We start from the raw sequence: 27,353 nt of genomic DNA on the forward strand, positions 1-27,353 counted from the left end.
TGCAGGATTATGGGGAGAAGCCGGGAGAATGGCACAAAGTGAATTGCTCCTTTGGAGTGACACGATCGGCTAAAGAGGCTCCTTTCGCGCTGTGAGAATTGTGTGAGATTCGGTCATTTGATTCAGATCTGTGTCGCTCTGGTTACTGACCCTCCTGCCACAGGAAAGGTCTCAGTTAATCTTCTCCATGTGTCGCTCGCAGCTCATGGACACCTTTTGAACTTTGCTTTGGTCTCTAGGATCTTGACTTCCTGCAGCAGGCGTGGGAGGTTACCAAGCAATGGGAGGATTCCTGGGTGGAGTGGAAGGGAGAAATGTTCAGCTCCTTACAGACCAATGTCATGGAGAACACCGCCATGGGCTACTTCAGAAAACTCAACAAGCTGAGTCAAGTCCTCAAGGTATGGAACGCCACATCTCCCACCGCCACTCTGATAGGGATCGTGCTGATAATCCAGTCTCTGACAGGGATCATGCTGATAATCCAGTCTCTGACGGGGATCGTGCTGATAATCCAGTCACCAAGCTGCTTCCAGTTAAATATAAAGCAAAGTCAGCACGGGAGAGAGGGCTGACAATTTTCACCACACGCAAAGCCAGCTCCGCTGAGTTTATTCTTGGAATCAGAGAATCCCCAGGGTGAGGATGAGGCCATTCAGCCCATTGAGACTGCACCAACTCTGACAGAGTATCATACCCAGGACCTCGTCCCCCACCCTATTCCTGTAACACCGCACATTTCACATGGCCAATCCACCTAACCCGCACATCTTTGGACACTAAGGGACAATTTAGCATGGCCAATCCACCGAACCTGCACATCTTTGGACACTAAGGGATAATTTAGCATGGCCAATCCACTTAACCTGCACATCTTGGAATGAAAAAAACCAATTCTGAATCTTCCCAGGCCCAGTGCTTTGCACACACCGACTCCTATTCCCAGTGAAAACACCATTCCACACAGCCTGTTGTAAAATTGTTGTGAATTTTTAAAAATCCATTCATGGGCGTCACTGGGCTGGCCCAGCATTTACTGCCCACCCCTCGCTGCCCTTGGAGGGCAGTTGAGAGTCAACCCCATTGCTGTGGCTCTGGAGTCACATGTAGGCCAGACCAGGTAAGGACGGCAGATTTCCTTCCCTAAAGGGAACCAGATGGGTTTTTCCGACAATCGACAATGGGTCATCAGTGGATTCTTAATTCCAGATATTTTTTATTGAATTCAAATTCCACCGTCTGCCATGGCGGGATTCCAACCAAAATCCCTTTGAACAGGAATAAATCAAATCTATGTACTCTATGAATGGTATGCTTTGTCTGTACAGTGCGCAAGAAACAATACTTTTCACTGTGTCCCAGTACATGTGACAATAATAAATCAAATCAAAAATCTAAATTAATTTCCAATTCCGACAGCAGTCCACAGAGTGCTCTCAGTCAGCAGTCTATCCTTGGGAGTGCCAGAGGAACTGACACTCCCAGTTAAATACAAGGAAAAGACTCCCTGATTGGCCCATCAATTGGCCCCGTAATCAGGGTCATATTCCAATAGGCCAACCTCAATGGCCTGATTGAAGTCATTACAGTCTCCAGAGCATTCGCTGGTCCAGTCAGAGTACCGCGAGGGCACCCTGATGTCACCAGCACTCGCTCCAGCCATCCCTCACAGACCTACAGACCTACACACACTCACACACACACACACACACTCACACACCCTCCTGAGGCCAGCGAGCACGGAGGTACCCGCGAGCCTTGCGCAATGGGATGGCCCTTCGGCCAACCCAGCCACAGCAGTGAAACCTCTCCAGTCCTGGCTCTCAGCAGCAGCTCATTTCTCAGTCATAATACTCACTGAGTCCGGAAGCCCCGTTCCAGCAAGAGTTTACACCGCGGGTGTAATGACAGGAGGGCTGCAAACGAGGGACGCCAGCCCCAGAGAGGTATCGCCATTCCGAGAGAAAAGATAGCTAATCGTGGTGCTTGTGTTATCCCCCGGCAGGATAAGAACTGGGAAATCATCACTGCATCAAAGAACAAGGTTCAGCAGTTCAAGAAGACAATGCCGCTGATTACAGACCTGAGGAATATAGCCATGCGAGACAGGTAGGTCGGGAAAGTCACTCCTAGTCATCGCTGAGTGGACGCGTCACTCCCTCACCGTTCGCCGGGGAGGAGGTGGGGGTGGGGGGGGAGACCCTTCCCTTCAGTTGCCTGGTCTCCAATCTTCAGCCCATTGGAGACCAGAGTTAACAACCAGGGGCTGGCAGCCAGAGGAGGCCATTCGGCCCATCGAGTCTGCACCGACCACAATCCCACCCAGGCCCTACTCTCATAACTGCACATAGTAACCCTGCTAATCCCCTTGATACTAAAGGGCAATTTACCATGGCTAATTCCTCTAACCTACACATCCCAGGACACTAAGGGGCAATTTAGCATGGCCAATCCCCCTAACCAGCACATCTTTGGACACTAAGGGGCAATTTAGCACAGCCAATCCCCCTAACCTGCACATCTTTGGACACAAAGGGGCAATTTAGCATGGCCAATCCCCCTAACCAGCACATCTTTGGACACTAAGGGGCAATTTAGCATGGCCAATCCCCCTAACCTGCACATCTTTGGACACTAACGGATAATTTAGCACGGCCAATCCACTTAACCTACACATCTCGGGACACTAAGGGGCAATTTAGCATGGCCAATCCGCCTAACCCGCACATCTTTGGAGTGTGGGAGGAAACCGGAGCACCCGGAGGAAACCCACACAGACACGGGGAGAACGTGCAGACTCCACACAGACAGTGACCCAAGGCCGGGAATCAAACCCAGGTTCCTGGCGCTGTGAGGCAGCAGCGCTAACCCACTGTGCCACCGTGCCGCTGGGATTGAACCCGGGTCCCTGGCGCTGTGAGGCAGCAGCGCTAACCCACTGTGCCACCGTGCCGCTGGGATTGAACCCGGGTCCCTGGCGCTGTGAGGCAGCAGTGCTCAGCACTGTGCCGCTGGGATTGAACCCGGGTCCCTGGCACTGTAAGGCAGCAGTGCTCAGCACTGGGCCACTGTGCCGCTGGGATTGAACCCGGGTCCCTGGCGCTGTGAGGCAGCAGTGCTCAGCACTGGGCCACCGTGCCGTTGGGATTGAACCCGGGATCCTGGCGCTGTGAGGCAGCAGTGCTCAGCACTGGGCCACCGTGCCGTTGGGATTGAACCCGGGATCCTGGCACTGTAAGGCAGCAGTGCTCAGCACTGGGCCACCGTGCCGCTGGGATTGAACCCGGGATCCTGGCGCTGTGAGGCAGCAGTGCTCAGCACTGGGCCAGCGTGTCGCTGGGATTGAACCCGGGTCCCTGGCGCTGTGAGGCAGCAGCGCTCAGCACTGGGCCAGCGTGTCGCTGGGATTGAACCCGGGTCCCTGGCGCTGTGAGGCAGCAGCGCTCAGCACTGGGCCACCGTGCCGCTGGGATTGAACCCGGGTCCCTGGCACTGTAAGGCAGCAGTGCTCAGCACTGGGCCAGCGTGTCGCTGGGATTGAACCCGGGTCCCTGGCGCTGTGAGGCAGCAGCGCTCAGCACTGTGCCACCGTGCCATCCCAAGGCAGGATACTAAGGCTATTTGCTTTCAAAGGAAAGATTTCTTGGAGAGAAACTTCACGACTCCACAAGAATGGTTCTCTCTCCTTCAATTTTACTCGGGGAATAACAGACCCAATATTTTCTGACACGTACTAAGGCAGCAAAGATAGAAATGTAACCCTGTGTCTGTGTATTAAACAGTGACAACTGTTCCAGAGTCGTTACTGGGAATGTGGAACTCTGCTGATCTGACAGAGAAACAGAGCGTTCCCCTGCTGTCCTGCTGATAAAATATGGATGGAGGATTTTATATTATCTCAATCCATCAGCTCATGTCTCTGATCAACAAGAACTAACAATTCTGCAGCAACTTTCACAACGTTCAATAGTGCCTCACAGCAAAATAATAATTGTTGTAATGTGAGAGGAATTGTGCAGAGCAAGATCCCACAATCAATGTGATGATGACCAGAAGAGCTGCTGCGTTTGGGTTCCTTTGGCTGAGGTGAAATATTGGCCCAGGACAGCAGAGGGATACCCCTCGCTACTCCTCTGAACATCAGACAAATAGTGCCCACCCGAGAGGGCAGTTTAGTATCTCATCAGAAACAGAGCATCTCTGACAGTGCGGCACCCCCTCAGTACTGACCCTCTGACAGTGCGGCACTCCCTCAGCACTGACCCTCTGACAGTGCGGCACCCCCTCAGTACTGACCCTGACAGTGCGGCGCTCCCTCAGCGCTGACCCTCTGACAGTGCGGCACTCCCTCAGCACTGACCCTCTGACAGTGCGGCACTCCCTCAGCACTGACCCTCTGACAGTGCGGCACTCCCTCAGCACTGACCCTCTGACAGTGCGGCATTCCCTCAGCACTGACCCTCTGACAGTGCGGCACCCCCTCAGTACTGACCCTCTGACAGTGCGGCGCTCCCTCAGCGCTGACCCTCTGACCGTGCGACACTCCCTCAGCACTGACCCTCTGACAGTGCGGCACTCCCTCAGCACTGACCCTCTGACAGTGCGGCACTCCCTCAGCACTGACCCTCTGACAGTGCGGCACTCCCTCAGCACTGACCCTCTGACAGTGCGGCATTCCCTCAGCACTGACCCTCTGACAGTGCGGCACTCCCTCAGCACTGACCCTCTGACAGTGCGGCACTCCCTCAGCACTGACCCTCTGACAGTGCGGCACTCCCTCAGCACTAACCCTCTGACAGTGCGGCACTCCCTCAGCACTGACCCTCTAGACAGTGCGGCGTTCCCTCAGCACTGACCCTCTGACAGTGCGGCACTCCCTCAGCACTGACCCTCTGACAGAGCGGCACTCCCTCAGCACTGACCCTCTGACAGTGCGGCACTCCCTCAGCACTGACCCTCTGACAGTGCGGCACTCCCTCACTACTGACCCTCTGACAAGTGCGGCACTCCCTCAGTAGACCCTCTGACAGAGTGGCACTCCCTCAGTACTGACCCTCTGACAGTGCGGCGCTCTCTCAGTACTGACCCTCTGACAGTGCGGCACTCCCTCACTACTGACCCTCTGACAAGTGCGGCACTCCCTCAGTAGACCCTCTGACAGAGTGGCACTCCCTCAGTACTGACCCTCTGACAGTGCGGCACTCCCTCAGCAGCGACCCCCTGACAGTGCAGCACTCCCTCAGCACTGACCCTCTAACAGTGCGGCACTCCCTCAGTACTGACCCTCTGACAGTGCGGCACTCCCTCAGTACTGACCCTCTGACAGTGTGGCACTCCCCCAGCACTGACCCCCAATAGTTCCCTCAGTTCACTCAAAGCTTTCTGATTCAGAGGACAGAGTAACATCCACTGGGTCCTAGTCTGGCTGCAAGAGACACTTTGTTTTCCAGACTGAAGCAACTAATTGTAGTTTGGGTCGCGAATTGAGCCTTCCCTTGGAGATTAGTTGCTCCCCCGTGCCTTTCCGAAGTTGTACTGAAACCTGATAGAAGTCTGCAAGTTTATGAGGGGCATGGACAGAGTGGATAGTCAGAAGCTTTTCCCCAGGGTGGAAGAGTGAATTACCAGGGGGCACAGGTTTAAGGTGCGAGGGGCAAGGTTTAAAGGAGATGTACGAGGCAGAGTTTTTACACAGAGAGTAGTGGGTGCCTGGAACTCGTTGCCGGGGGAGGGAGTGGAAGCGGATACGGTCGTGACTTTTAAGGGGCGTCTGGACAAATACATGAATAGGATGGGAATAGAGAGATACGGTCCCCGGAAGGGTAGGAGGTTTGAGTTCAGACGGGCAGCATGGTCGGTGCCGGTTTGGAGGGCCGAAGGGCCTGTTCCTGTGCTGTAATTTTCTTTGCTCTGTTATTGATATCCTCCCTGTCACTAACTTTCAGACACTGGAACAGCATCAAAGATGAGGTGCAGAAGCTGTTTGATCACACCAGTGAAGATTTCACCCTGGAGAAGATCATTGAGCTTGGCTTGGAGCAACACTCGGACGCAATCAGCAGCATCTCATCCGCGGCAACGAAGGAGCTCTCCATCGAAATGGTAGGGACAGCAGCACCATGGGCCAAACAGGTGGGAGCTGCCTCAGCTTTACTCTGCGTGGGGCAGCATACCACAAGTAACTTCCCCACCCTCCAAACTCCACTCCAGGCAGCTGAGCTCCCGACTGCTAATGATCTGTTGGTTCACTTCTGGTACAGTGCTGACAGAGGCCATTCAGCCCATCTAGTCTGCACCGCCTCTCCGACAGAGCATCTTACCCAAGCCTTGTCCACATAAACCCACATGTATGCCCTGCTGATTCCCCCACACATCTTTGGACACTAAGGGGCAATTTAGCACGGCCAATCCACCTAACCCGCACATCCTTGGACACTAAGGGGCAATTTAGCACGGCCAATCCCCCTATCCTACATATCTTTGGACATTAAGAGGCAATTTAGCATGGCCAATCCACCTAACCTGCACATCTTTCGGACTGTGGGAGGAAACCGGAGCACCCGGAGGAAACCCACGCAGACACGGGGAGCACGTGCAAACTCCACACAGACAGTGACCCGAGGCCGGGAATCGAACCCGGGTCTCTGACGCTGTGAGGCAGCAGTGCTAACCACTGTGCCACCCACTGAACCCTCCATTGTCCGCTGAGCCAGCAGGTGCCTGAGTTCAACCTCCCAGTTGGTCTCCGTCAATGACGGGCTTGGTCGAAGGCTGTATACGTGGCCTGTATACTCCGGGTTTGAACAGGAAACAAGGATAGCGGACCAGGCTACCTGCCCCTTATCTCCATTCAGTGATGGGTGCAAGGCCCTCCATGTGCTAAAAAGTTGCCGCTTCGTGGCTAACCTCTTTGGGAGTCCATTCTGCCCGTGGCAAGCGGCTGAATTTCCAATTTGCCCTCGGCCGTGGCCTCTCCATCAAAGCCGCTTCACCGGGGACTCCAGAAAGCTGCTCGTGCAGTGGTGCCAGAGTGAACAACTGGGGATTCACAGGAGCAGCATGCTGGTGCCTTCAGGACAGGCAGGGGGTAACTGCAGGAACTGGCAATGCCCTGGTCCAGCAGTCGACAGCGTGGCTGACCACACAGTGGGAACGGCCCCACTGAGCAGCTAAAGCTGAACGGACACCTGACAATTGGGCTGCGGTTTTATTGGTCAGTTTTGACCGGGCGTTAAACCGATCTTCAATGCTGTCATCTCCCAACAGGCTTTGGAAGGAATAAAAAAGACGTGGGAAGTTACAACTCTTGATCTTATGCCGTACAAGGACAAAGGCCATTTTAAGCTGAGGTGAGACCTTAACCACCACCACAACAACAACAAGTTACATTTATTCGGCACCCCTAACGTTGTAAAACATCCCGAGGCTTCTGACAGGAGCTGGGCCACTTGCGGAGATATCAGGGCCGAAAGCAAGCAGAAAAAGAGGTAGAGAGACGGAGAGGTTTCGGGAGGGAATTCCGGAGCCGGGGACCTGGTTGGCTGAAGGTACGCTTGTCAATGCTGGAATTGTCCAGGATTGGAGGAGCATTGAGATCCAGGAGGGTTGTAGGACTGGAGGCGGAGACTGGGGGAGAGGGGGCGAGGTAGGGAGGCTTGAAAACGAGGGTGAGAATTTTAAAATGGGTTTCCGGGTCGGGCAACGCTCAACGCAGCTCAACCCACGGCAGAACAGCAGCAGCAGAGAACGCCTGGAGATTGCGAATCTGCTCTTCCCTCCCTTCATCCTTGGCCAGGCTGCACCGAGGCTTCCCTGATATGTTTTTGCAGCCTGCTCTTGGAATGGGGAAACTTCCCCTGAGGAGAGCAGAGGTCAGAGTCAGGAATTTCAGCGCTCTGCTGGATTCAGAGTGAGGTTAATGCAAGGTGTCCCTGCCACATCTGCTGAAATGAAGCTCGATCCCTGCGGTCTGTATCGTGTGATCCGACCGCAGGAGGCACCTGCCGTAATGCAGGCGAAATCCATTCCGGAGAGACTGGTGAGAATGTGCAGCACGCTGCCCCAGGGGGGGAGTGGCTGTTAGATTCATTTCAGCAGGAAACTCGGCAAACACGTGAGGGGGAAAGGAATTGAAGATGATGCTGATAGGGTAGCGATGAACCATAGAATGCCGACAATGCAGAAGGAGGCCATTCGACCCATCGAGTCACCACCGACTCTCCGACAGAGTACCTTACCCAGGCCCATGTCCTATCCCCGTAACCCTGTGCATTCAATCCCCCTAACCTGCACATCTTTGGACACCAAGGAGCAATTTAGCACGGCCAATCCATCTAACCTGCACATCTTTGGACACCAAGGAGCAATTTAGCACGGCCAATCCACCTAACCTACACAACTTTGGACACTAAGGGGCAATTTAACACGGCCAATCCACCTAACCTACACAACTTTGGACACTAAGGGACAATTTAGCATGGCCAATCCACCTAACCTACACAACTTTGGACACTAATGGACAATTTAGCTTGGCCAATCCACCTAACCCGCACATCTTTGGACACTAAGGGGCAATTTAGCACGGCCAATCCACCTAACCTACACATCTTTGGACACTAAGGGGCAATTTAGCATGGCCAATCCACCTAACCTGCACATCTTTGGACACTAAGGGGCAATTTAGCATGGCCAATCCACCTAACCTGCACATCTTTGGACACTAAGGGGCAATTTAGCACGGCCAATCCACCTAACCTACACATCTTTGGACACTAAGGGGCAATTTAGCACGGCCAATCCACCCTAACCTACACATCTTTGGACACTAATGGACAATTTAGCACGGCCAATCCACCTAACCTGCACATCTTTGGAGTGTGGGAGGAAACCGGAGCACCCGGAGGAAACCTGCGCAGACACGGGGAGAACGTGTAAACTCCACACAGACAGTGACCCGAGCCGGGAATCGAACCCGGGTCCCTGGCACTGTGAGGCAGCAGCACTAACCCACTGTGCCACCGTGCCGCTGGGATTGAACCAGGGTCCCTGGCGCTGTGAGGCAGCAGCGCTAACCCACTGTGCCACCGTGCCGCTGGGATTGAACCCGGGTCCCTGGCGCTGTGAGGCAGCAGCACTAACCCACTGTGCCACCGTGCCGCTGGGATTGAACCCGGGTCCCTGGCGCTGTGAGGCAGCAGCACTAACCCGCTGTGCCACCGTGCCGCTGGGATTGAACCCGGGTCCCTGGCACTGTGAGGCAGCAGTGCTAACCCGCTGTGCCACCCTGCCGCTGGGATTGAACCCGGGTCCCTGGCGCTGTGAGGCAGCAGCGCTAACCCACTGTGCCACCGTGCCGCTGGGATTGAACCCGCGTCCCTGGCGCTGTGAGGCAGCAGCGCTAACCCGCTGTGCCACGGTGTCGCTGGGATTGAACCCGGGTCCCTGGCGCTGTGAGGCAGCAGCGCTAACCCACTGTGCCACCGTGCCGCTGGGATTGAACCCGCGTCCCTGGCGCTGTGAGGCAGCAGCGCTAACCCGCTGTGCCACGGTGTCGCTGGGATTGAACCCGGGTCCCTGGCGCTGTGAGGCAGCAGCGCTAACCCGCTGTGCCACTGTGCCGCTGGGATTGAACCCGGGTCCCTGGCGCTGTGAGGCAGCAGCGCTAACCCACTGTTCCACCGTGCCGCTGGGATTGAACCCGGGTCCCTGGCGCTGTGGGGCAGCAGCGCTAACCCGCTGTGCCACCGTGCCGCTGGGATTGAACCCGGGTCCCTGGCGCTGTGGGGCAGCAGCGCTAACCCGCTGTGCCACCGTGCCGCCCCATGGTTCTAATGTAGCAGGAGTGGGAGGAGGCTCGTGAGGAGCAGAAACACCAGCAGGGAGCAGTTGGGCCCAATGGCCTGTTTCTGTATTGTAGCTGCGGCCCCCTGGGAGTGGGGAGGGGGACAGCTGGTGGGGGAAGGTAGGAGATGGGCTTGGGGGGGAGGGTGGGTATTGGAGGGATGGAGGGGGCAACGGGGTGGCGAAAGCGGCAGAGAGGGAAAAGGAAATAAAGCCTCGGCCCTTCAGTCTTTGCCTGAGCACATTGCAAAGATGGAGGCAGGCTGGCCGGTAAAACACACTGACAGCACTGCGAAGCCTCTCGGGCCTGCGTGGGAATCCCAGCTCTTGTGTGAAGCTTGTTAATCTGTTTAAAAACAGCGCAGCAGCAGCCAACAAACACGGCCGGCGAGGCGTGAGCCCGAAAGGATGAAATATTAAACAAAGCCCAGTAACCAGTAACAGATGTGGCACTGTTGCTTTGTGTTTTGAGTTTTGCCCAGGCTGGCTGGGCTCGAATCTGTAACTTGTGGTGGGCGATGCGCTCCTCAGAGTGCGTGGCGCCCACTCTGATCTAATCCGCGCCATTCGTTCCCACACGCTCGCCGCACCAGGCCAGCACGTGGACAGCCAGCGCACAGACGGGGGGTGAAAGCAAATTACAGCAGAAGCTGGAATCTGAAAACAAGGGAAAATCTCAGCAGGTCTGGCAGCCTATGCAAGGAGAGAAAAGAACTGATGTTTCGAGTCCAGGTGACCCTGTGTCAAAGCTAAAGTGAGGTAAAAGGCAGAGAAAGCGGGAGATATTTATACTGCAGGAGGGAGGGAATGAAAGATGAGTGATTGCCACAGAAACCAGGGGAAAAAGCTGCTAATGGCTGTCCACAGACAGGATGTGTCTAATACCCCAGCTGCAGTGTGTCTAATACCCCAGCTGCAGTGTGTCTAATACCCCAGCTGCAGTGTGTCTAATACCCCAGCTGCAGTGTGTCTAATACCCCAGCTGCAGTGTGTCTAATACCCCAGTTGTTTGCTCCTGGTGCAGACGCTGTCCCCCTACCCCTCTGACTAATCGTGTGAAGTGCCCGATTCATGATCCCGCGGGTGCCATGAACTGATGTTTGTCTTTAATCTCTGTGTCCAGGGGGACGGATGAAATTTTCCAGGCGCTGGAAGAAAACCAACTCACACTGTCGACCATGAAGTCCTCCCCGTATCTGAGGGCCTTTGACAAGCTGGTGGATTATTGGGAGCGGTGCCTCTCTCTAATCCTGGAGGTGATAGAAATTATCCTTACCGTACAGAGGCAGTGGCTGTATCTGGAGGTAACTGACTCCTTCACAGGTATATTACACTGAGTGACCAACCGCGCAGAGTTAACCCACTGCTTAAGGATGTTCCCAAAGTGCTTCCGGGCCCATAGGGAACATGGCAGCCGGTTCTGAGCACAGCAAGCCCCCACAAACAGCCCCCTGGCCATGACCAATGAGGTTGGCGTGTGTGCGTGCGCGCGTGTGTGTGCGTGCGCGCATGTGTGCGTGCGTGCGCGTGTCAGTGAGTGTGTGTGTGCGTGTCTGTGTACGTCTGTGTGTGCCCGCACATCTGTGTGTGCGCGTGCGCATCTGTGTGCGCGCATGCGTCTGTGTGCGCACACGTGTCTGTTTGTGTTCATGCGTCTGTGTGTGTGCGCGCGCGTCTGTGTGTGTGTGTGTGCGCACTCGTCTGTGTGCGCATATGTGTGTGCACGCGCGTCTGTGTGTGTGTGTGCGTGCGCGTCTGTGTGTGCGCGCTCGTCTGTGTGTGTGCGCGCGCTCGTCTGTGTGCGCATGTGTGTGTGCACGCGCGTCTGTGTGTGTGTGCGCGCACGTCTGTGTGTCCGCGCGCTCGTCTGTGTGTGTGCGCATGTGTGTGTGCGCGCGCGTCTGTGTGTGCGCGCTCGTGTGTGTGTGCGCGTGCGCGCGTCTGTGTGTGTGTGTGCGCGTGTGTATGTGTGCGCGTGTGTGTGTGTGTGCGCGCTCGTCTGTGTGTGTGCGCGTGTGTGTGTGCGCGTGCGCGCGTCTGTGTGTGCGCATGCGCGCGTCTGTGTGTGTGCGCGCGCGTCTGTGTGTGTGCGCGCGCGTCTGTGTGTGCGCGCGCGTCTGTGTGTGCGCGCGCGTCTGTGTGTGTGCGCACGTCTGTGTGTGCGCGCGCATCTGTGTGTGTGTGCGCGCGCATCTGTGTGTGTGTGCGCATTCTGTGTGTGTGCACGTGCATCTGTGTGTGTGTGTGCGCGCGTGTCTGTGTGTGCGCGCGCATTCTGTGTGTCTGTGCATTCTGTGTATGTGTGTGCACGTGTTTGCGTGTGTGTCTATGTCTGACTTTTGGCAGCAAACACTGTACAGCTGTGAGCTTACTGCCGAGAGAAATACCATCCATCAATATCCTCCAATCCAACAGGCAAGTGGGAATTCCCTCAGATGCAAACTGATAAGATGCCTGCAAGTTTATTTTTACTGTGCATAGCAGTTTGATAACAGGATGGAGAGAATAGTTTACCCTGCCAGGTGAATATTCTCCTTGATATGAGACTGCAGGGGTCCTGGCTCAAACTTCCACTCTACCCTGGTTCACTGACCCGAGTAAGAGTTTTAACAACATCAGGTTAAAGTCCAACAGGTTTATTTGGTAGCAAATGCCATTAACTTTCGGAGCGCTGCCCCTTCGTCAGATGGAGTGGAAATCTCAGTGGAGTGGATATCCACGCCATCTGACGAAGGAGCAGCGCTCCGAAAATTAATGGCATTTGCTACCAAACAAACCTGTTGGACTTTAACCTGGGGTTGTTAAAACTCTTACTGTGTTTACCCCAGTCCAACGCCGGCATCTCCACATCATCACTGACCCTAGCCAGTGGGTGATGGGAGTGGGAACCTCAGTGACGATCCCGGGCACTCAGGGAAGAGTGAGTGGGAGCCCGGAGCCAGTTCTGCTGTTGAACAAACTCCCGGGTTCTTTTTGTTGCTGCAGAACATATTCCTCGGTGAGGACATCAGAAAGCAGCTGCCCCGAGAGTCAGCGGAGTTTGATAACATCGACTCGCAGTGGAAGATCATCATGCATCGTCTGGTCCAGGAACCCAATGCTCTCCGGGGAACCCATCACCCAGGTACCTTCAATTCCGGGCCCCGCATCTCAGCAGGGATGTGGAAAGATCATAATAGGAACAGGAGGAGGGCATTCAGTCCTTCCAGCCTCCTCCACTATTTAATACGGTCATGGCTGATCTAACTCCGCTTTCCCGCCTTGTCTCCATAACCCCAATTCCCCAACACATTAAAAACCAATCAATCTCAGCCTTGGAAATGATTCACAGCTTCCTGAGTGAAAACAATTCCAAAGATTCACCACTCTCTGAGAGAAGGAATTCTTCCTCAAATCTTGGGAGTCCTCGTGCATCAGTCGCTGAAAGTAAGCGTGCAGGTACAGCAGGCAGTAAAGAAGTCAAATGGTGTGTTGGACCTTCATAACGAGAGGATTTGAGTATAGGGAAAGGGATGTTTTGCTGCAATTGTATAGGGCGTTGGTGAGGCCACACCTGGAGTATTGAGTGCAGTTCTGGTCTCCTTATCTGAGGAAGGATGTCCTTGCTATAGGGGGAGCGCAGCGAAGGTTTACCAGGCTGATTCCTGGGATGGCGGGTCTGTCATATGAGGAGAGACTAAGTCGGTTAGAATTATATTCACTGGAGTTTGGAAGAGTGAGAGGGCGAATCTCATAGAAACTTATAAAATTCTAACAGGATTAGACAGGGTAGATTCAGAAAGAATGTTCCCGATGGTGAGGGAGTCCAGAACGAGGGGGTCACAGTTTGAGGATAAGGGGTAAACCTTTTAGGACTGAGGTGAGGAGAAATTTCTTCACCCAGAGGGTGGTGAATGTGTGGAATTCACTCCCACAGAAAGTAGCTGAGGCCAAAACGTTGTGTGATTTCAAGAAGAAATTAGATATGGCTCTTGGGGCTAAAGGGATCAGGGATATGGGGGGGAAACTCCTGCTCTGGCCTCCTTCTGAACTGTATGGATTCTGTGATTATCCCCTTTTCCCTCAGAACGTGGGGTGAGGATATTGAGTTGGATGATCAGCCATGATCGTAATGCATGGCGGAGCAGGCTGGAAGGGCCGAATGGCCTCCTCCTGCTTCTAGATTCTATGTTTCTATATAAATGAGCATCTTATTCTGCAGCTATTTCCTCTGGTTCTACACTCTCCCCCGAGTGAAGACTTCCTCCCAGCATTTACCTGCTATTGGCCTTGGAGGGAGTGCCGCTCAGATTCACAGCGTCAGAAGCTACAGGGACAAATGTACGAGGCCAGGTTGCATAGACCAGGGTTGTATTCCAACGTGTTTGGAAGATTTGGGATCGATCTAATGGAGTGATTTAAGATAATTGAAGGATTATGGGCGGCACGGTAGCACAGTGGTTAGCACTGCTGCTTCACAGCTACAGGGACCTGGGTTCGATTCCTGGCTCAGGTCGCTGTCTGTGTGGAGTTTGCACATTCTCCTCGTGTCTGCGTGGGTTTCCTCCGGGTGCCCCGGTTTCCTCCCACAGTCCAAAGATGTGCGGGTTAGGTTGATTGGCCATGCTAAAATTGCCCCTTAGTGTCCTGAGATGTGTAGGTTAGAGAATTAGTGGGTAAATATGTAGGGATATTTGGATAGGGCCTGGGTGGGATTGTGGTTGGTGCAGACTCGATGGGCCGAATGGCCTCTTTCTGCACTGTAGGATTCTATGATTTGACGGAGCTGGTGGAGAGGGTGGTAGAGAACAAGGAAGAAGAACTGCAACGAGGCCGTCAGCCCTGGGAGTGGACCTGAGCCAAACGGAGCGACTGTGGGAGCGAGTCCCACATTGTCCCCAGTCCCCGGACAAGCAGAGTTAGAGAGCAGAAGTCAAACAGAATCCGCATTGCTGCGGTGGGTGATCTCATGCAGTCACGATTCTGATCAGGATGTCATTACAGTGACACTGTAAGTCACGGTGAATGCACAACTTGTCGCCCCTTGTTTAGCCATTTGGACGGCACCAGAATTTAATCGTGTCCCCTGGCCCACTTTGTCCTTGCTCTTGTCCTATGAACTGATCCTGGCAGCCCCTTCAACCGCCTGGTCCCTGCAACTCCCTACATCAGCCCTGCCTCCTCCCTCACCCGCACTTTCAAAGTCACTGGATCCCTTCCTTCCTAGAATCATAGAATCCCTTTAGTGCCGAAGGAGGTCATTCGGCCCATCGAGTCTGCACTGACTCTCTGACAGAGCATCGGTAGAGGCAGCATGCTGGCATAGTGGGTTAGCGCTGCTGCCTCACAGCGCCAGGGACCCGGGTTCGATTCCCGGCTTGGGTCACTGTCTGTGTGGAGTCTGCACATTCTCCCTGTATCTGCGTGGGTTTCCTCCGGGTGCTCCGGTTTCCTCCTACAGTCCGAAAGATGTGCTGGTTAGGGTGCATTGGTGCCGGAGTGTAGTTCCCAAGGGATTTTCACAGTAACTTCATTGCAGTGTTAATGTAAGCCTACTTGTGACCAATAAATAAACTTTACTCTTACCCTGGCCCTCGTAGCCCCCTGTATTTATCCCTCTAGTCCCCCTAACCATCTTTGGACTGTGTGAGGAAACCGGAGCACCCGGAGGAAACCCACGCAGACACGGGGAGAACGTGCAGACTCCACACAGACAGTGACCCACTACCTCCCACTTCCCTCCTCACCTCCCACTGTAACTGTCTCCGTGTTTCCTTTCTGCTTCCTGTTTGGACTCCAGCCCCTTTTCCTGGAGAGCTGTCTCTTTGAGAAGCAGTGCTGGAACATGAGGTGTTGTTGTTGCTCCCTCAGGTCTCCTGGACACATTGAACGGCATGAATAACAAGCTGGAGGAGATTGAGAAATCCCTGGACATGTACCTGGAGACCAAACGCCAAATCTTCCCACGCTTCTACTTCCTGTCTAATGACGACCTGCTGGAGATCTTGGGGCAGTCCCGCAACCCCCCGGCAGTGCAGCCCCACATGAAGAAGTGTTTTGACAACATCAAAACTCTCAAAATGCAAAAGGTAATGTCACCTGCCTCCGTGCCCACCCCTCGTTTAGGTGCTGACACCCCACCAATTTCATATGGGCACGCTCGGAGTGTCTGGCTGATCTTCCTGCACAGATTCGGCCATCAAATGTCAGTCACAGCCAAGCGCTGATCTGTCGCCATCCACTATCCACTTGCACGCACTCATGAACTCTCTCCCGCTCTCTCACACACTCTCTCCCTCTCACTCACTCACTCCCGCTCGCTCTCTCACACACTCTCTCCCGCTCACACACACTCTCTCCTGCTCTCTCACACACTCTCTCCCACACTCTCTCCCACTCTCTCACACACTCCTGCTTGCTCTCTCACTCTCTCCTGCTCAATCAGACACTCTCTCCCTCTCACTCACTCACACACTCTCTCCCGCTCACTCACACACACTCTCTCCCGCTCACTCACACACACTCTCTCCCACTCTCACACACTCTCCCCCGCTCACTCACAGACTCTCCCGCTCACTCACACATTCTCTCCCGCTCACTCACACATTCTCTCCCGCTCACTCACACACACTCTCTCCCGCTCACTCACACACTCTCTCCCGCTCACTCGCACACACTCTCTCCCGCTCACTCACAGACTCTCCCGCTCACTCACACACTCTCTCCCGCTCACTCACACACTCTCTCCCGCTCACTCACACACTCTCTCCCGCTCACTCACACACTCTCCCGCTCACTCACACACTCTCCCGCTCACTCACTCACTCTCTCCCGCTCACACACACTCTCTCCCGCTCACTCACACACTCTCTCCCGCTCACTCACACACACTCTCTCCCGCTCACTCACACACTCTCTCCCGCTCACTCGCACACACTCTCTCCCGCTCACTCACAGACTCTCCCGCTCACTCACACACTCTCTCCCGCTCACTCACAGACTCTCCCGCTCACTCACACACTCTCTCCCGCTCACTCACACACTCTCTCCCGCTCACTCACACACTCTCCCGCTCACTCACACACTCTCCCGCTCACTCACTCACTCTCTCCCGCTCACTCACAGACTCTCCTGCTCACTCACACATTCTCTCCCGCTCACTCACACACTCTCCCACTCACACACACTCTCTCCCGCTCACTCACACACTCTCTCCCGCTCTCCCACACACTCTCTCCCGCTCTCCCACACACACTCTCCCGCTCACTCTCACACACTCTCTCCCGCTCACTCTCTCCCTCTCACTCACACACTCTCTCCCGCTCACTCACTCACTCTCTCCCGCTCACTCACACACTCTCTCCCGCTCACTCACTCACTCTCTCCCGCTCACTCACACACACTCTCCCGCTCACACACACACTCAGTCCCGCTCACTCACACACTCTCTCCCTCTCACTCATACACTCACACTCACACACTCTCCCGCTCACACACACACTCTCTCCCGCTCACTCTCACACACACTCTCCCGCTCACTCACACACTCTCTCCCGCTCACTCGCACACACACTCTCCCGCTCACTCACACACTCTCTCCCGCTCACTCGCACACATTCTCTCCCGCTCACACACACACTCAGTCCCGCTCACTCACACACTCTCTCCCTCTCACTCATACACTCCCACTCACACACACTCTCCCGCTCACACACACACTTTCTCCCGCTCACTCTCACACACTCTCTCCCTCTCACACACACTCTCTCCCGCTCACTCTCACACACTTTCTCCCGCTCACTCTCACACACTCTCTCCCGCTCACTCTCGCACACTTTCTCCCGCTCACTCTCACACACTCTCTCCCGCTCACTCACACACGTCTTTGCCACTCTCAGGATGTTGGCAGAGGCCGAGCGTGCATTTATCCCCTTCCTTTGGAAAGGCTTCACCGCTGCCAGCTAAGTTTCTGGAAAGGGGGAATCAGAGCGCATTAAGAGCTGGGAGCCAGACCATGTCGGGTTGGGTGGTTTGTGCCAGTAAGGGATATGAGTGAACCATACATTCAGGTGGGTCACTGGCTGGTCAGCATTTATTGCCTATCCCTCGTTACCCTTGGGAAGCTGGTGGTGAGCTGCCTTCTTGCACAACTGAGTGTCTCACTCGGCCATTTCAGAGGGTGGTTGAGAGTCAACCACATTGGCTGTGGCTCTGGAGTCACATGCAGGCCAGACCGGGGGAAGGACGGCAGATTTCCTTCCCTAAAGGAACCAGATGGGTTTTTCCGACAATCGACAATGGGTCATCAGTAGATTCTTAATCCCAGATATTTTTTATTGAATTCAAATTCCACCGTCTGCCGTGGGCGGGATTCGAACCCGGGATCCCCCCAGAACATGGGCTGAGTTCCTGGATTAACCCTGTGATCTCCGGGCAGTGTTATAACCGCACCAGCCAAGGGTACAGATCTCCACCACTGTGTAACCGCTGAGCTAACAGGCGCACTAACGTGTCTCCCTAGATCGGAACCACCAACAAAATGGAAGCTGCTGGAATGTTTGCCGCTGATGGAGAGTACGTGGAGTTCAAACATCCCACTCTGCTCGAGGGACCCGTGGAGGTACGGACATCTCCCGCTAGCTGCTGCTGCCAAGGGTTCCAAATTAACACTATCTGCCATTCCGGGGGTTGGGTGGGAGGGGGGGGGGGGGGGGGGGGTGGCGGGAGGAGTGGGGTGAATCTGCCTGTCTGCCTCAACCAACCCCCACACCCCTCCCCACCCCACACACACACACACACACACACACACACACATACACACTTTTCAATAGCTATGGAGTAAATACAGTGTAAGCTTGGGTAAGAGTTGGTGCAGACTCAATGGGCCGAATGACCTCCTTCTGCACTGCAGGGATTCTTGAAGTTTATTTTATCTATTAGTCTCAAGTAAGGCTTACATTAACACTGCAATGAAGTTACTGTGACAATCCGCTAGTCGCCACACTCCGGTGCCTGTTCGGGTAACACTGAGGGAGAATTTAGCACGGCCCAATCCACCCTAACCAGTATGTCTTTCGGACTGTGGGAGGAAACCGGAGCACCCGGAGGAAACCCATGCAGACACGGGGAGAACGTGCAGACTCCACACAGACAGTGACCCAAGCTGGTAATCAAACCCGGGTCCCTGGCGCTGTGAGGCAGCAGTGCTAACCACTGTGCCACCGTGCTGCCCCGGGTCCCTGGCGCTGTGAGGCAGCAGTGCTAACCCACTGTGCCACCGTGCTGCCCCGGGTCCCTGGCGCTGTGAGGCAGCAGTGCTAACCCACTGTGCCACCGTGCTGCCCCGGGTCCCTGGCGCTGTGAGGCAGCAGTGCTAACCCACTGTGTCACCGTGCTGCCCCGGGTCCCTGGCGCTGTGAGGCAGCAGTGCTAACCCACTGTGTCACCGTGCTGCCCCGGGTCCCTGGCGCTGTGAGGCAGCAGTGCTAACCCACTGTGCTGCCGTGCCACCCCTAAAGAAGGGGCTTTGCATTGGCCGGGAATCAAACCTGGGCCTCCAGCGTAGCAGGTGAGAATTCTACCATTGAACCACCAATGCAAACTAGGATCTATGATTCATAGAAGGTCATAGAATCCCTGCAGGGCAGAAGGAGGCCATTTGGCCCATCGCGTCTGCACTGATCACAATCCCACCCAGGGCTGATTCCCATGGCCCACATATTTAGCCTGTTCCCTGACACTAGGGTCAATTTAGCATCACCAATCTCAACCGAACCCGCACATCTTTGGAGTGTGGGAGGAAACAGGAGCACCCGGAGGAAACCCACGCAGACATGGGGAGAATCATAGAATCCTACAGTGCAGAAAGAGGCCATTCGGCCCATCGAGTCTGCACCAACCACAATCCCACCCAGGCCCTATCCCCATATATTTACCCACTAATCCCTCTAACCTATGCATCCCGGGACACTAATGGGCAATTTAGAATGGCCAATCAACCTAGCCCGCACATCTTTGGACTGTGGGAGGAAACCGGAGCACCCGGAGGAAACCCACGCAGACACAGGGAGAATGTGCAAACTCCACACAGACAGTGACCCGAGGCTGGAATCGAACCCGGATCCCTGGCGCTGTGAGGCAGCAGCGCTAACCCACTGTGCCACCGTGCTGCCCCGGGTCCCTGGCGCTGTGAGGCAGTAATGCTAACCACTGTGCCACCATGCTGCCCCGGGTCCCTGGCGCTGTGAGGCAGTAATGCTAACCACTGTGCCACCGTGCCACCCAAATCAATCTATGATCCTATGGGGAGTACTTTTGTCAGCGGTGGAGTGACCCCATTTGTAGCCCATCACATGACGTGTGACTGCAGCTCCTCACTCAGATCACTGAGTCGTTCCAAATGTCCAGCCCCCTCCTCACTCTCCACCCCAGGGACACTAGATAAAAACTGGCTTGCTGGAACAGAGCTGGAGTATTGCTGAAACTTCAAAATGGCTACTCGAAGCGACGCACCTTCATAGGGACCCGCCCTCTGCAAACAAAAGGAACATGTCCAAGCCTTGCACCCTTTTTTATTTAATTACCTGCGAGCCAAGGAAGCCGATAGTTCCCTGTTGATTTCTTTCTCCTTGGCAACACCTCAACCAATCAGAGTTGCCTTTCTCCTGCAGTAGAAATTGTGACTGTTTGAAATTTGGCATTCTTGTGTTTGTCCTGAGGAGCGCTGAGCTTCAACAAACGCGGGCGGGATTCTCCGGCCGCGGGCGCCGCAAGGCCGCAAGTTCCTCCACGGACCTCTGAACGGTCCACTGAATTTTCCCTCTCGCCTTCTAACCTTCCCGCGGTGGGCGAGACGGGAAAGTTTCAGCCCTGGTCTCTCTAAGCGAGACTCAAAATACACAGATAAATGATCAGGAGAAGGTGGAAAAGAGGTGGGATGAAGGAGGAAAGGAATCTGGGGACACGGATTCAGGTATCTTTCAAAGTCAGGACACAATTTAGCAAAGGTCACCAAAAATTACAAAGCAAATAGCGGCGTTCTCTCCAAGAGGGATTGAAGTGAAAATTAAACCTTGGTTAGATCACCTTTGCAGTACTCTGAACAGTTCTGATCTCGATATCTTTTTATAAAAAGGATGGTGAGGTGCTGAGGAAGGTACAAGAAAGATATGCAAGCATTGAAACTGAATTTAAAGCTTACAACCTATCAGGAAAAAGATGAACAAGCTGGTCTTCTCCTCCCGCAGAAGGAGAAAGCTGAGGGGTGACCAGATCGAGGCCTTTAAAATTCAGGAGGGTTTCAGTACTCTAGGTGTAGAGATCTTCCCACCTGTGTGGGAGACAGCAATGTGAGACTGTCACTAATAAATCCAGGAGAAACTTCATTATCCAGAGACTGGGGAGAATGTGGGACTCACTCCCACAGGGAGTGGGGAGAATGTGGGACTCGCTCCCACAAGGAGTGAGGAGAATGCGGGACTCACTCCCACAGGGAGTGGGGAGAATGTGGGACTCGCTCCCACGGGGAGTGGGGAAAATGTGGAACTCGCTCAAACGGGGAGTGAGGAGAATGTGGGACTCGCTCCCACAGGGAGTGGGGAGAATGTGGGACTCGCTCCCACAGGGAGTTGGGAGAATGTGGGACTCGCTCCCACAGGGAGTGGACATAATGCGAGGTGAATAGTATCAAGATGTTTAAGGGGGGAATTTGGATAAACACATGAGGGAGAATGGATTGGAAGGATAGGGTGATGGGGTGAGATGGACAGGGGGTGGGAGGTAGCTGGCATTGACCAAAAACACCAGCACGGAGCAGATGGGCCAAATGGCCTCTTGTGCTGTAAAATCCATGTCGGTTTTTCCAATTGATGTGATCAGGGTAGAGAAGCTTTAACAGCCCAGGAGGCACTGGGCGAACATTAGATGAAGGTTAAGCGCTGCCAGTACCACAGTCAGTGATGACATATAGAGTCAAGACATCCGTTAGAAACTGTTCCCTCTCAGGCATTTCACATTAAACTGTTTAATGTCCCTTTTAAAACAGAGGAGTTCCTTTCAATGTATTAAGGAGTTCGAGTACTTTGGGATCGGTTCTGGCTGGGAGTGGGTATTTGATGTTTGGGGGCTGCCGTGTTGAACCCTATCTTGGGTCGCACTCTCGGTAAATGTAGCCTCTCTCTTGGAGCACAGAGCTGCGTTTCCTCTCCTCATTGGGTAATATTCCTTGTGTAACCTCAGAGCCTGAGGGTGTGATTATCCTGACTGTCACACAAAGCCAGCTGATGGAGTTAACAGATTTCTACAGCCAGCAGACAGCCCCTTGCCCATGTGTACCCTGCCGCTCCCAGCTGCTGGGTAACTTTAACCAGTTGCCTATCATTTGTGTCCTGTTTTCCCTCCTCCCAAACACACAGCAGGGGGCTGGTCCTAGCACCGAGAATGGCAGTGGGTCAAAGCTCCCATCAGTGTTCGGCAACCCCTCAGATCATCACAGGCAGTCCGACACAAACAGGAGGCATCGATGGTTCAAATCATTTTGCAATCTTTGTGCCTGTGGATCCGTAAGACGAAGGAGCACACATCGGCCATTCGGCCCATCAGGTCTGCTGCATCATTCAATGAGATCGATGTGATAATCGTCAACTCCACCTTCCCGCCGTTATCCCCGTAACGCTCGATCCCACACAGGCAGAGGCTGTGTCCTTTACACATAGAAATCATAGAATCCCGACAGTGCAGAACAGGCCATTCAGCCCACCGAGTCTGTACAGACTCTCTGACAGAGCATCTTACCCAAGACCTCTCCCCTGCCCCATCTCCATAATCCCACACGTTTTCCATGGCCAATCCACCTAACCCGTACATCTTTGGACACTAAGGGGCAATTTAGCACGGCTAATCCACCTAACCTGCACATCTTTGGACACTAAGGGGCAATTTAGCATGGCCAATCCACCTAACCCGTACATCTTTGGACACTAAGGGGCAATTTAGCACGGCTAATCCACCTAACCTGCACATCTTTGGACACTAAGGGGCAATTTAGCATGGCCAATCCACCTAACCCGTACATCTTTGGACACTAAGGGGCAATTTAGCACGGCTAATCCACCTAACCTGCACATCTTTGGACACTAAGGGGCAATTTAGCATGGCCAATCCACCTAACCTGCACATCTTTGGACACTAAGGGGCAATTTAGCACGGCCAATCCACCTAACCCGTACATCTTTGGACACTAAGGGGCAATTTAGCACGGCCAATCCACCTAAGCTACACATCTTTGGACACTAAGGGACAATTTAGCACGGCCAGTCCACCTAACCTGCACATCTTTGGACACTAAGGGGCAATTTAGCATGGCCAATCCATCTAACCTACACGTCTTTTGGATTGTGGGAGGAAACCGGAGCACCCGGAGGAAACCCGCGCAGACACGAGGTGAACGTGCAAACTCCACACAGACAGTGACCCGAGGCTTGAATCGAACCCGGGTCCCTGGCGCTGTGAGGCAGCAGTGCTAACCCACTGTGCTGCTGTGCCGCTGGGATTGAACCCGGGTCCCTGGCGCTGTGAGGCAGCAGTGCTAACCCACTGTGCTGCTGTGCCGCTGGGATTGAACCCGGGTCCCTGGTGCTGTGAGGCAGCAGTGCTAACCCACTGTGCCACCGTGCCGCTGGGATTGAACCCGGGTCCCTGGCGCTGTGAGGCAGCAGTGCTAACCCACTGTGCCACCGTTTTGCCCTGCATCCTTGCTTTCCCTTGGAGATTTTCTCCTCCTCTCTTGAACACATCAACCGCCTGTTGGGGAACGGCTCCTTGGGAAGCATGTGTCCTCCAGCACCTCCTCTCTCATCACCATCGTTCAAGGTGGTGAGCATTAACCGGCTATTTGACTACAGTGGTGTCATGGAGATTCTACCCAGACCAGCCGTCCACGCGCATACCCGCAGCTACTCTCCTCCTGCCCAGGTCAGTGAGAATTGATCGAGTGGCCAGTCTAATTAACTCCTCCAGACCCCCAGGCAGATCATAATCCTCCCAAAATCCTGACAGAGATCTGTTAAAACCAACACAGACCCGGGGCGTTCCGGGTTTCTCGAGTAGATCAGCTAATGTTGGGGAGTCTAGCTGAACGCTCGGGGTTAAATAACATCTCTTTGTCTCTCTTGTTAATGCGTCCCTGTCTCTCTCAGGCATGGCTCTGTGATGTGGAACGCACCATGCGCTTTACCCTCAAAGACTTACTGAAGGACAGTCGCTTGGCTCTGAAGAAAATGCTTACCAAACGAGACAAGTGGGTGAAGGATTGGCCTGGTCAGGTTAGTGATGGATTTTCCCGGTCTGCCGGAGGGTAAACCAGCCCGAGTGTGAATGCAGTCGTTTCCATTTCCCTGCTCTGCGCTTTGTCAGAGCGGGTTTCTATACTGTGCAGCACCACAGCTTTTGTGAAACGTTTGAATGTTATTCCCACGCCGTGAATCGGGTTGAAGTGCGAGGGTTGTGCTGACAAGTAGTGGCAGCCATTTACACGCAGCAAGACGGCTAGGAAGCAAACAGTGGCTTCGGCCAGAGAGAGGGGTATTGGCCGATGCAATGTCACTTCACAAAGATACAGGGGGACAAGGCCACAGTTTAAGCTTCGAGCTTATTTTATTAGTGTCACAAGTAGGCTTACATTAACACTGCAGTGAAGTTACTGTGAAAATCATCACACTCTGGCGCCTGTTCGGGTACAAATGGCAGCGACAGCTTTGATGTGGCACAAGATGGATCCAGGTAACAAAGCTTGTTTGGCTCACCTCACTTAACATAGCCTGTGTGTTATTCTCGCAACCAGCTGCGTCTTTAATAATTGCGTGGGTTTGATTTTGTCTGCACTGCTCCGATTCCAAGAGTTTATCACTCTGTCTGGGCAATTCCCCAGTCTGCTTTCCGCGATTACCCTCCATCCTCTCGGTCCACCCAACATCCAGCCCTTCGTTTCTTCACAGATGCTTATCACCTCCAGCCAGATCCAGTGGACCACGGACGTCACCAAGGCTCTGATGTCAGCCAAAGAGCAAGGCGAGAAGAAACCCGTCCGGGTTGTTAAACGGAAGCAGGTGAGTCGGGCTTCACTACCGATTCCAGTCAGCTGAATCGTTGGGAGCGGGAGAGGAACCCGGGCACTGACTGTCCCCGGGTTCCGCAGGGACCAGCGGGTGTCCCTCCCAGTGGCCGTTTATAACGGGTGGAGAGACTGGAGTGGGTGGGAGGGGTATTTAAAATGATGAAGGTTTTAGATAGCTTAGACAAAGAGAAACTGTTTCCAAGGATCAGGAACCAGAAGGGCACAGAATTCAGGTGATTAGCAGAATAATCCGAGGTTACGTGAGAGAGAAAGCTCTTTGGCAGCGAGTGGTTAGGATTCAGAATGCTCTGCCTGGTTAACACGATGGAAACGAGAGTCAATCTCAGCTTTCCAAAGGGAATTGGATAACTACAGAAGCCTGGATATAGTGAAGAAGCATAGGAACAGCGAGGGACAGGAGAGTGGGACTCACTCTTCGAAAGGACTCACACTGTCTTGATCAGTTGAATGGTGTCCATGAGCAGGAGGGGTTGGCCGCGGGCTCCAACCAAGAAGCTCGACACCATCCAGGACAAAGCAGCCCCGCTGTTTTGTCAGGCAGCCTAGTTACCTGGTGCAGGTGTAACCCCATCAGCACGAACTGGGGACGGTGGGTTGTTGTCCCGCAGGCTTCACAGTGTAACCCCATCAGCACGAACTGGGGACGGTGGGTTATTGTCCCGCAGGCTTCACAGTGTAACCCCAGCAGCACGAACTGGGGACGGTGGGTTATTGTCCCGCAGGCTTCACAGTGTAACCCCAGCAGCACGAACTGGGGACGGTGGGTTATTGTCCCGCAGGCTTCACAGTGTAACCCCAGCAGCACGAACTGGAGACGGTGGGTTACTGTCCTGCAGGCTTCACAGTGTAACTCCCAGCAGCATGAACTGGAGCTTGTGGGTTATTGTCCCAGAGGCTTCACAGTGTAATTCCCAGCAGCACGAACTGGGGACGGTGGGTTATTGTCCCGCAGCTTCACAGTGTAACCCTCAGCAGCACGAACTGGGGACGGTGGGTTATTGTCCCAGAGGCTTCACAGTGTAACTCCCAGCAGCACGAACTGGGGACGGTGGGATATTGTCCTGTAGGCTTCACAGTGTAACTCCCAGCAGCACGAACTGGAGACGGTGGGATATTGTCCCGCAGGCTTCACTCAGCTGCAACACTGGTGTGAAATGTCGATGATCTTAGCTCTCCAAACCCCCTCCTCCCTCAGCCATCATCTTGTCTTTTGAAAACATTACATCTCAGCATTCCCCAATGGCCCCTGGACAAGGTGGTGGTGAGCTGCCTTCCTGACCCACTCTGTTGCAGCAGAAATTGCCCCAGCATTTTGAGTCTGCCATCTTGTCAGTTTTTGATAACCCTGGGGGCGGGGGGGGGGTGAATGGATGCTGGACCCTCCCGGGCTTTAATGATGAAGGGGGAAGCGAGACATAATAACCCTGTGGGTGGTCAGTGCGATCGGTGACTCCTTACCGTCCCGTCAATGCCTCTGCAGGTTAGCATGCTACGCAAGTATTCCGAGGCCATCCGTGGAAACCTCACAAAGATCATGCGGCTGAAGATCGTGGCTTTGGTAACGGTGGAAGTCCACGCACGAGACGTCATCGACAAACTCTACAAGCTGGGGTGTATGGATGTGACTGCGTTTGACTGGCTCAGTCAGCTCCGACTCTACTGGGACAAGGTAACTGACCCCGCGGGAGACAAACCCCTCTCCCCTCCGAGACAAACCCCGCTTCCACCCCCTCACACTGTCCGTTCCCCCTGAGACAAATCTTGCCTCCGCCTCTTCCTCAATCTCATTACAAATATATCCGTCCCTACTCTGTCACTGATTCATACAGTTCATCATCGAATCATAGAATCCCTACAGTGCAGAAGAGGCCATTTGGCCCATCGGGTCTGCATCGACTCTGGCAAAGTGTCTTATCCAGACCCATAGAACCATAGAAAATTACAGCTCAGAAACAGGCCTTTTGGCCCTTCTTGTCTGTGCCGAACCATTTTTTGCCTAGTCCCACTGACCTGCACTTGGACCATATCCCTCCACACCCCTCTCATCCATGAACCCGTCCAAGTTTTTCTTAAATGTTAAAAGCATTTACCACTTTATCCGGCAGCTCATTCCACACTCCCACCACTCTCTGCGTGAAGAAGCCCCCCCCTAATATTCCCTTTAAACTTTTCTCCTTTCACCCTTAACCCGTGCCCTCTGGTTTTTTTTCTCCCCTCGCGTCAGCGGAAAAAGCCTGCTTGCATTCACTCTATCTATACCCATCAAAATCTTATACACCTCTATCAAATCTCCCCTCAATCTTCTACGCTCCAGGGAATAAAGTCCCCTATCCCCATAACCCCACACATTTCCCATGGCTAATTCCCCCTAACCTACACAATTTTGGACACTAAGGTGCAA

General features: G+C 54.0%; 1 protein-coding gene across 1 annotated transcript in view; it reads left to right on the forward strand.

Moving 5' to 3' along the window:
* The window catches only part of dnah2 (dynein, axonemal, heavy chain 2), a 232,295-nt gene that overhangs the window by 72,993 nt on the left and 131,949 nt on the right, over window positions 1-27,353 (forward strand). Inside the window, exons 24-34 of the mRNA XM_078200892.1 lie at window positions 240-401; window positions 2,006-2,109; window positions 5,946-6,102; window positions 7,267-7,349; window positions 10,964-11,144; window positions 12,826-12,964; window positions 15,691-15,908; window positions 18,341-18,439; window positions 24,015-24,140; window positions 24,813-24,923; window positions 26,433-26,621. Of these exons, the coding sequence (XP_078057018.1) occupies window positions 240-401; window positions 2,006-2,109; window positions 5,946-6,102; window positions 7,267-7,349; window positions 10,964-11,144; window positions 12,826-12,964; window positions 15,691-15,908; window positions 18,341-18,439; window positions 24,015-24,140; window positions 24,813-24,923; window positions 26,433-26,621 (1,569 nt within the window). The remainder of the gene's footprint in view (window positions 1-239; window positions 402-2,005; window positions 2,110-5,945; window positions 6,103-7,266; window positions 7,350-10,963; window positions 11,145-12,825; window positions 12,965-15,690; window positions 15,909-18,340; window positions 18,440-24,014; window positions 24,141-24,812; window positions 24,924-26,432; window positions 26,622-27,353) is intronic.

This window comes from Mustelus asterias, chromosome 31, assembly GCF_964213995.1.
Source record: "Mustelus asterias chromosome 31, sMusAst1.hap1.1, whole genome shotgun sequence".
Lineage (NCBI taxonomy): Eukaryota > Metazoa > Chordata > Chondrichthyes > Carcharhiniformes > Triakidae > Mustelus > Mustelus asterias.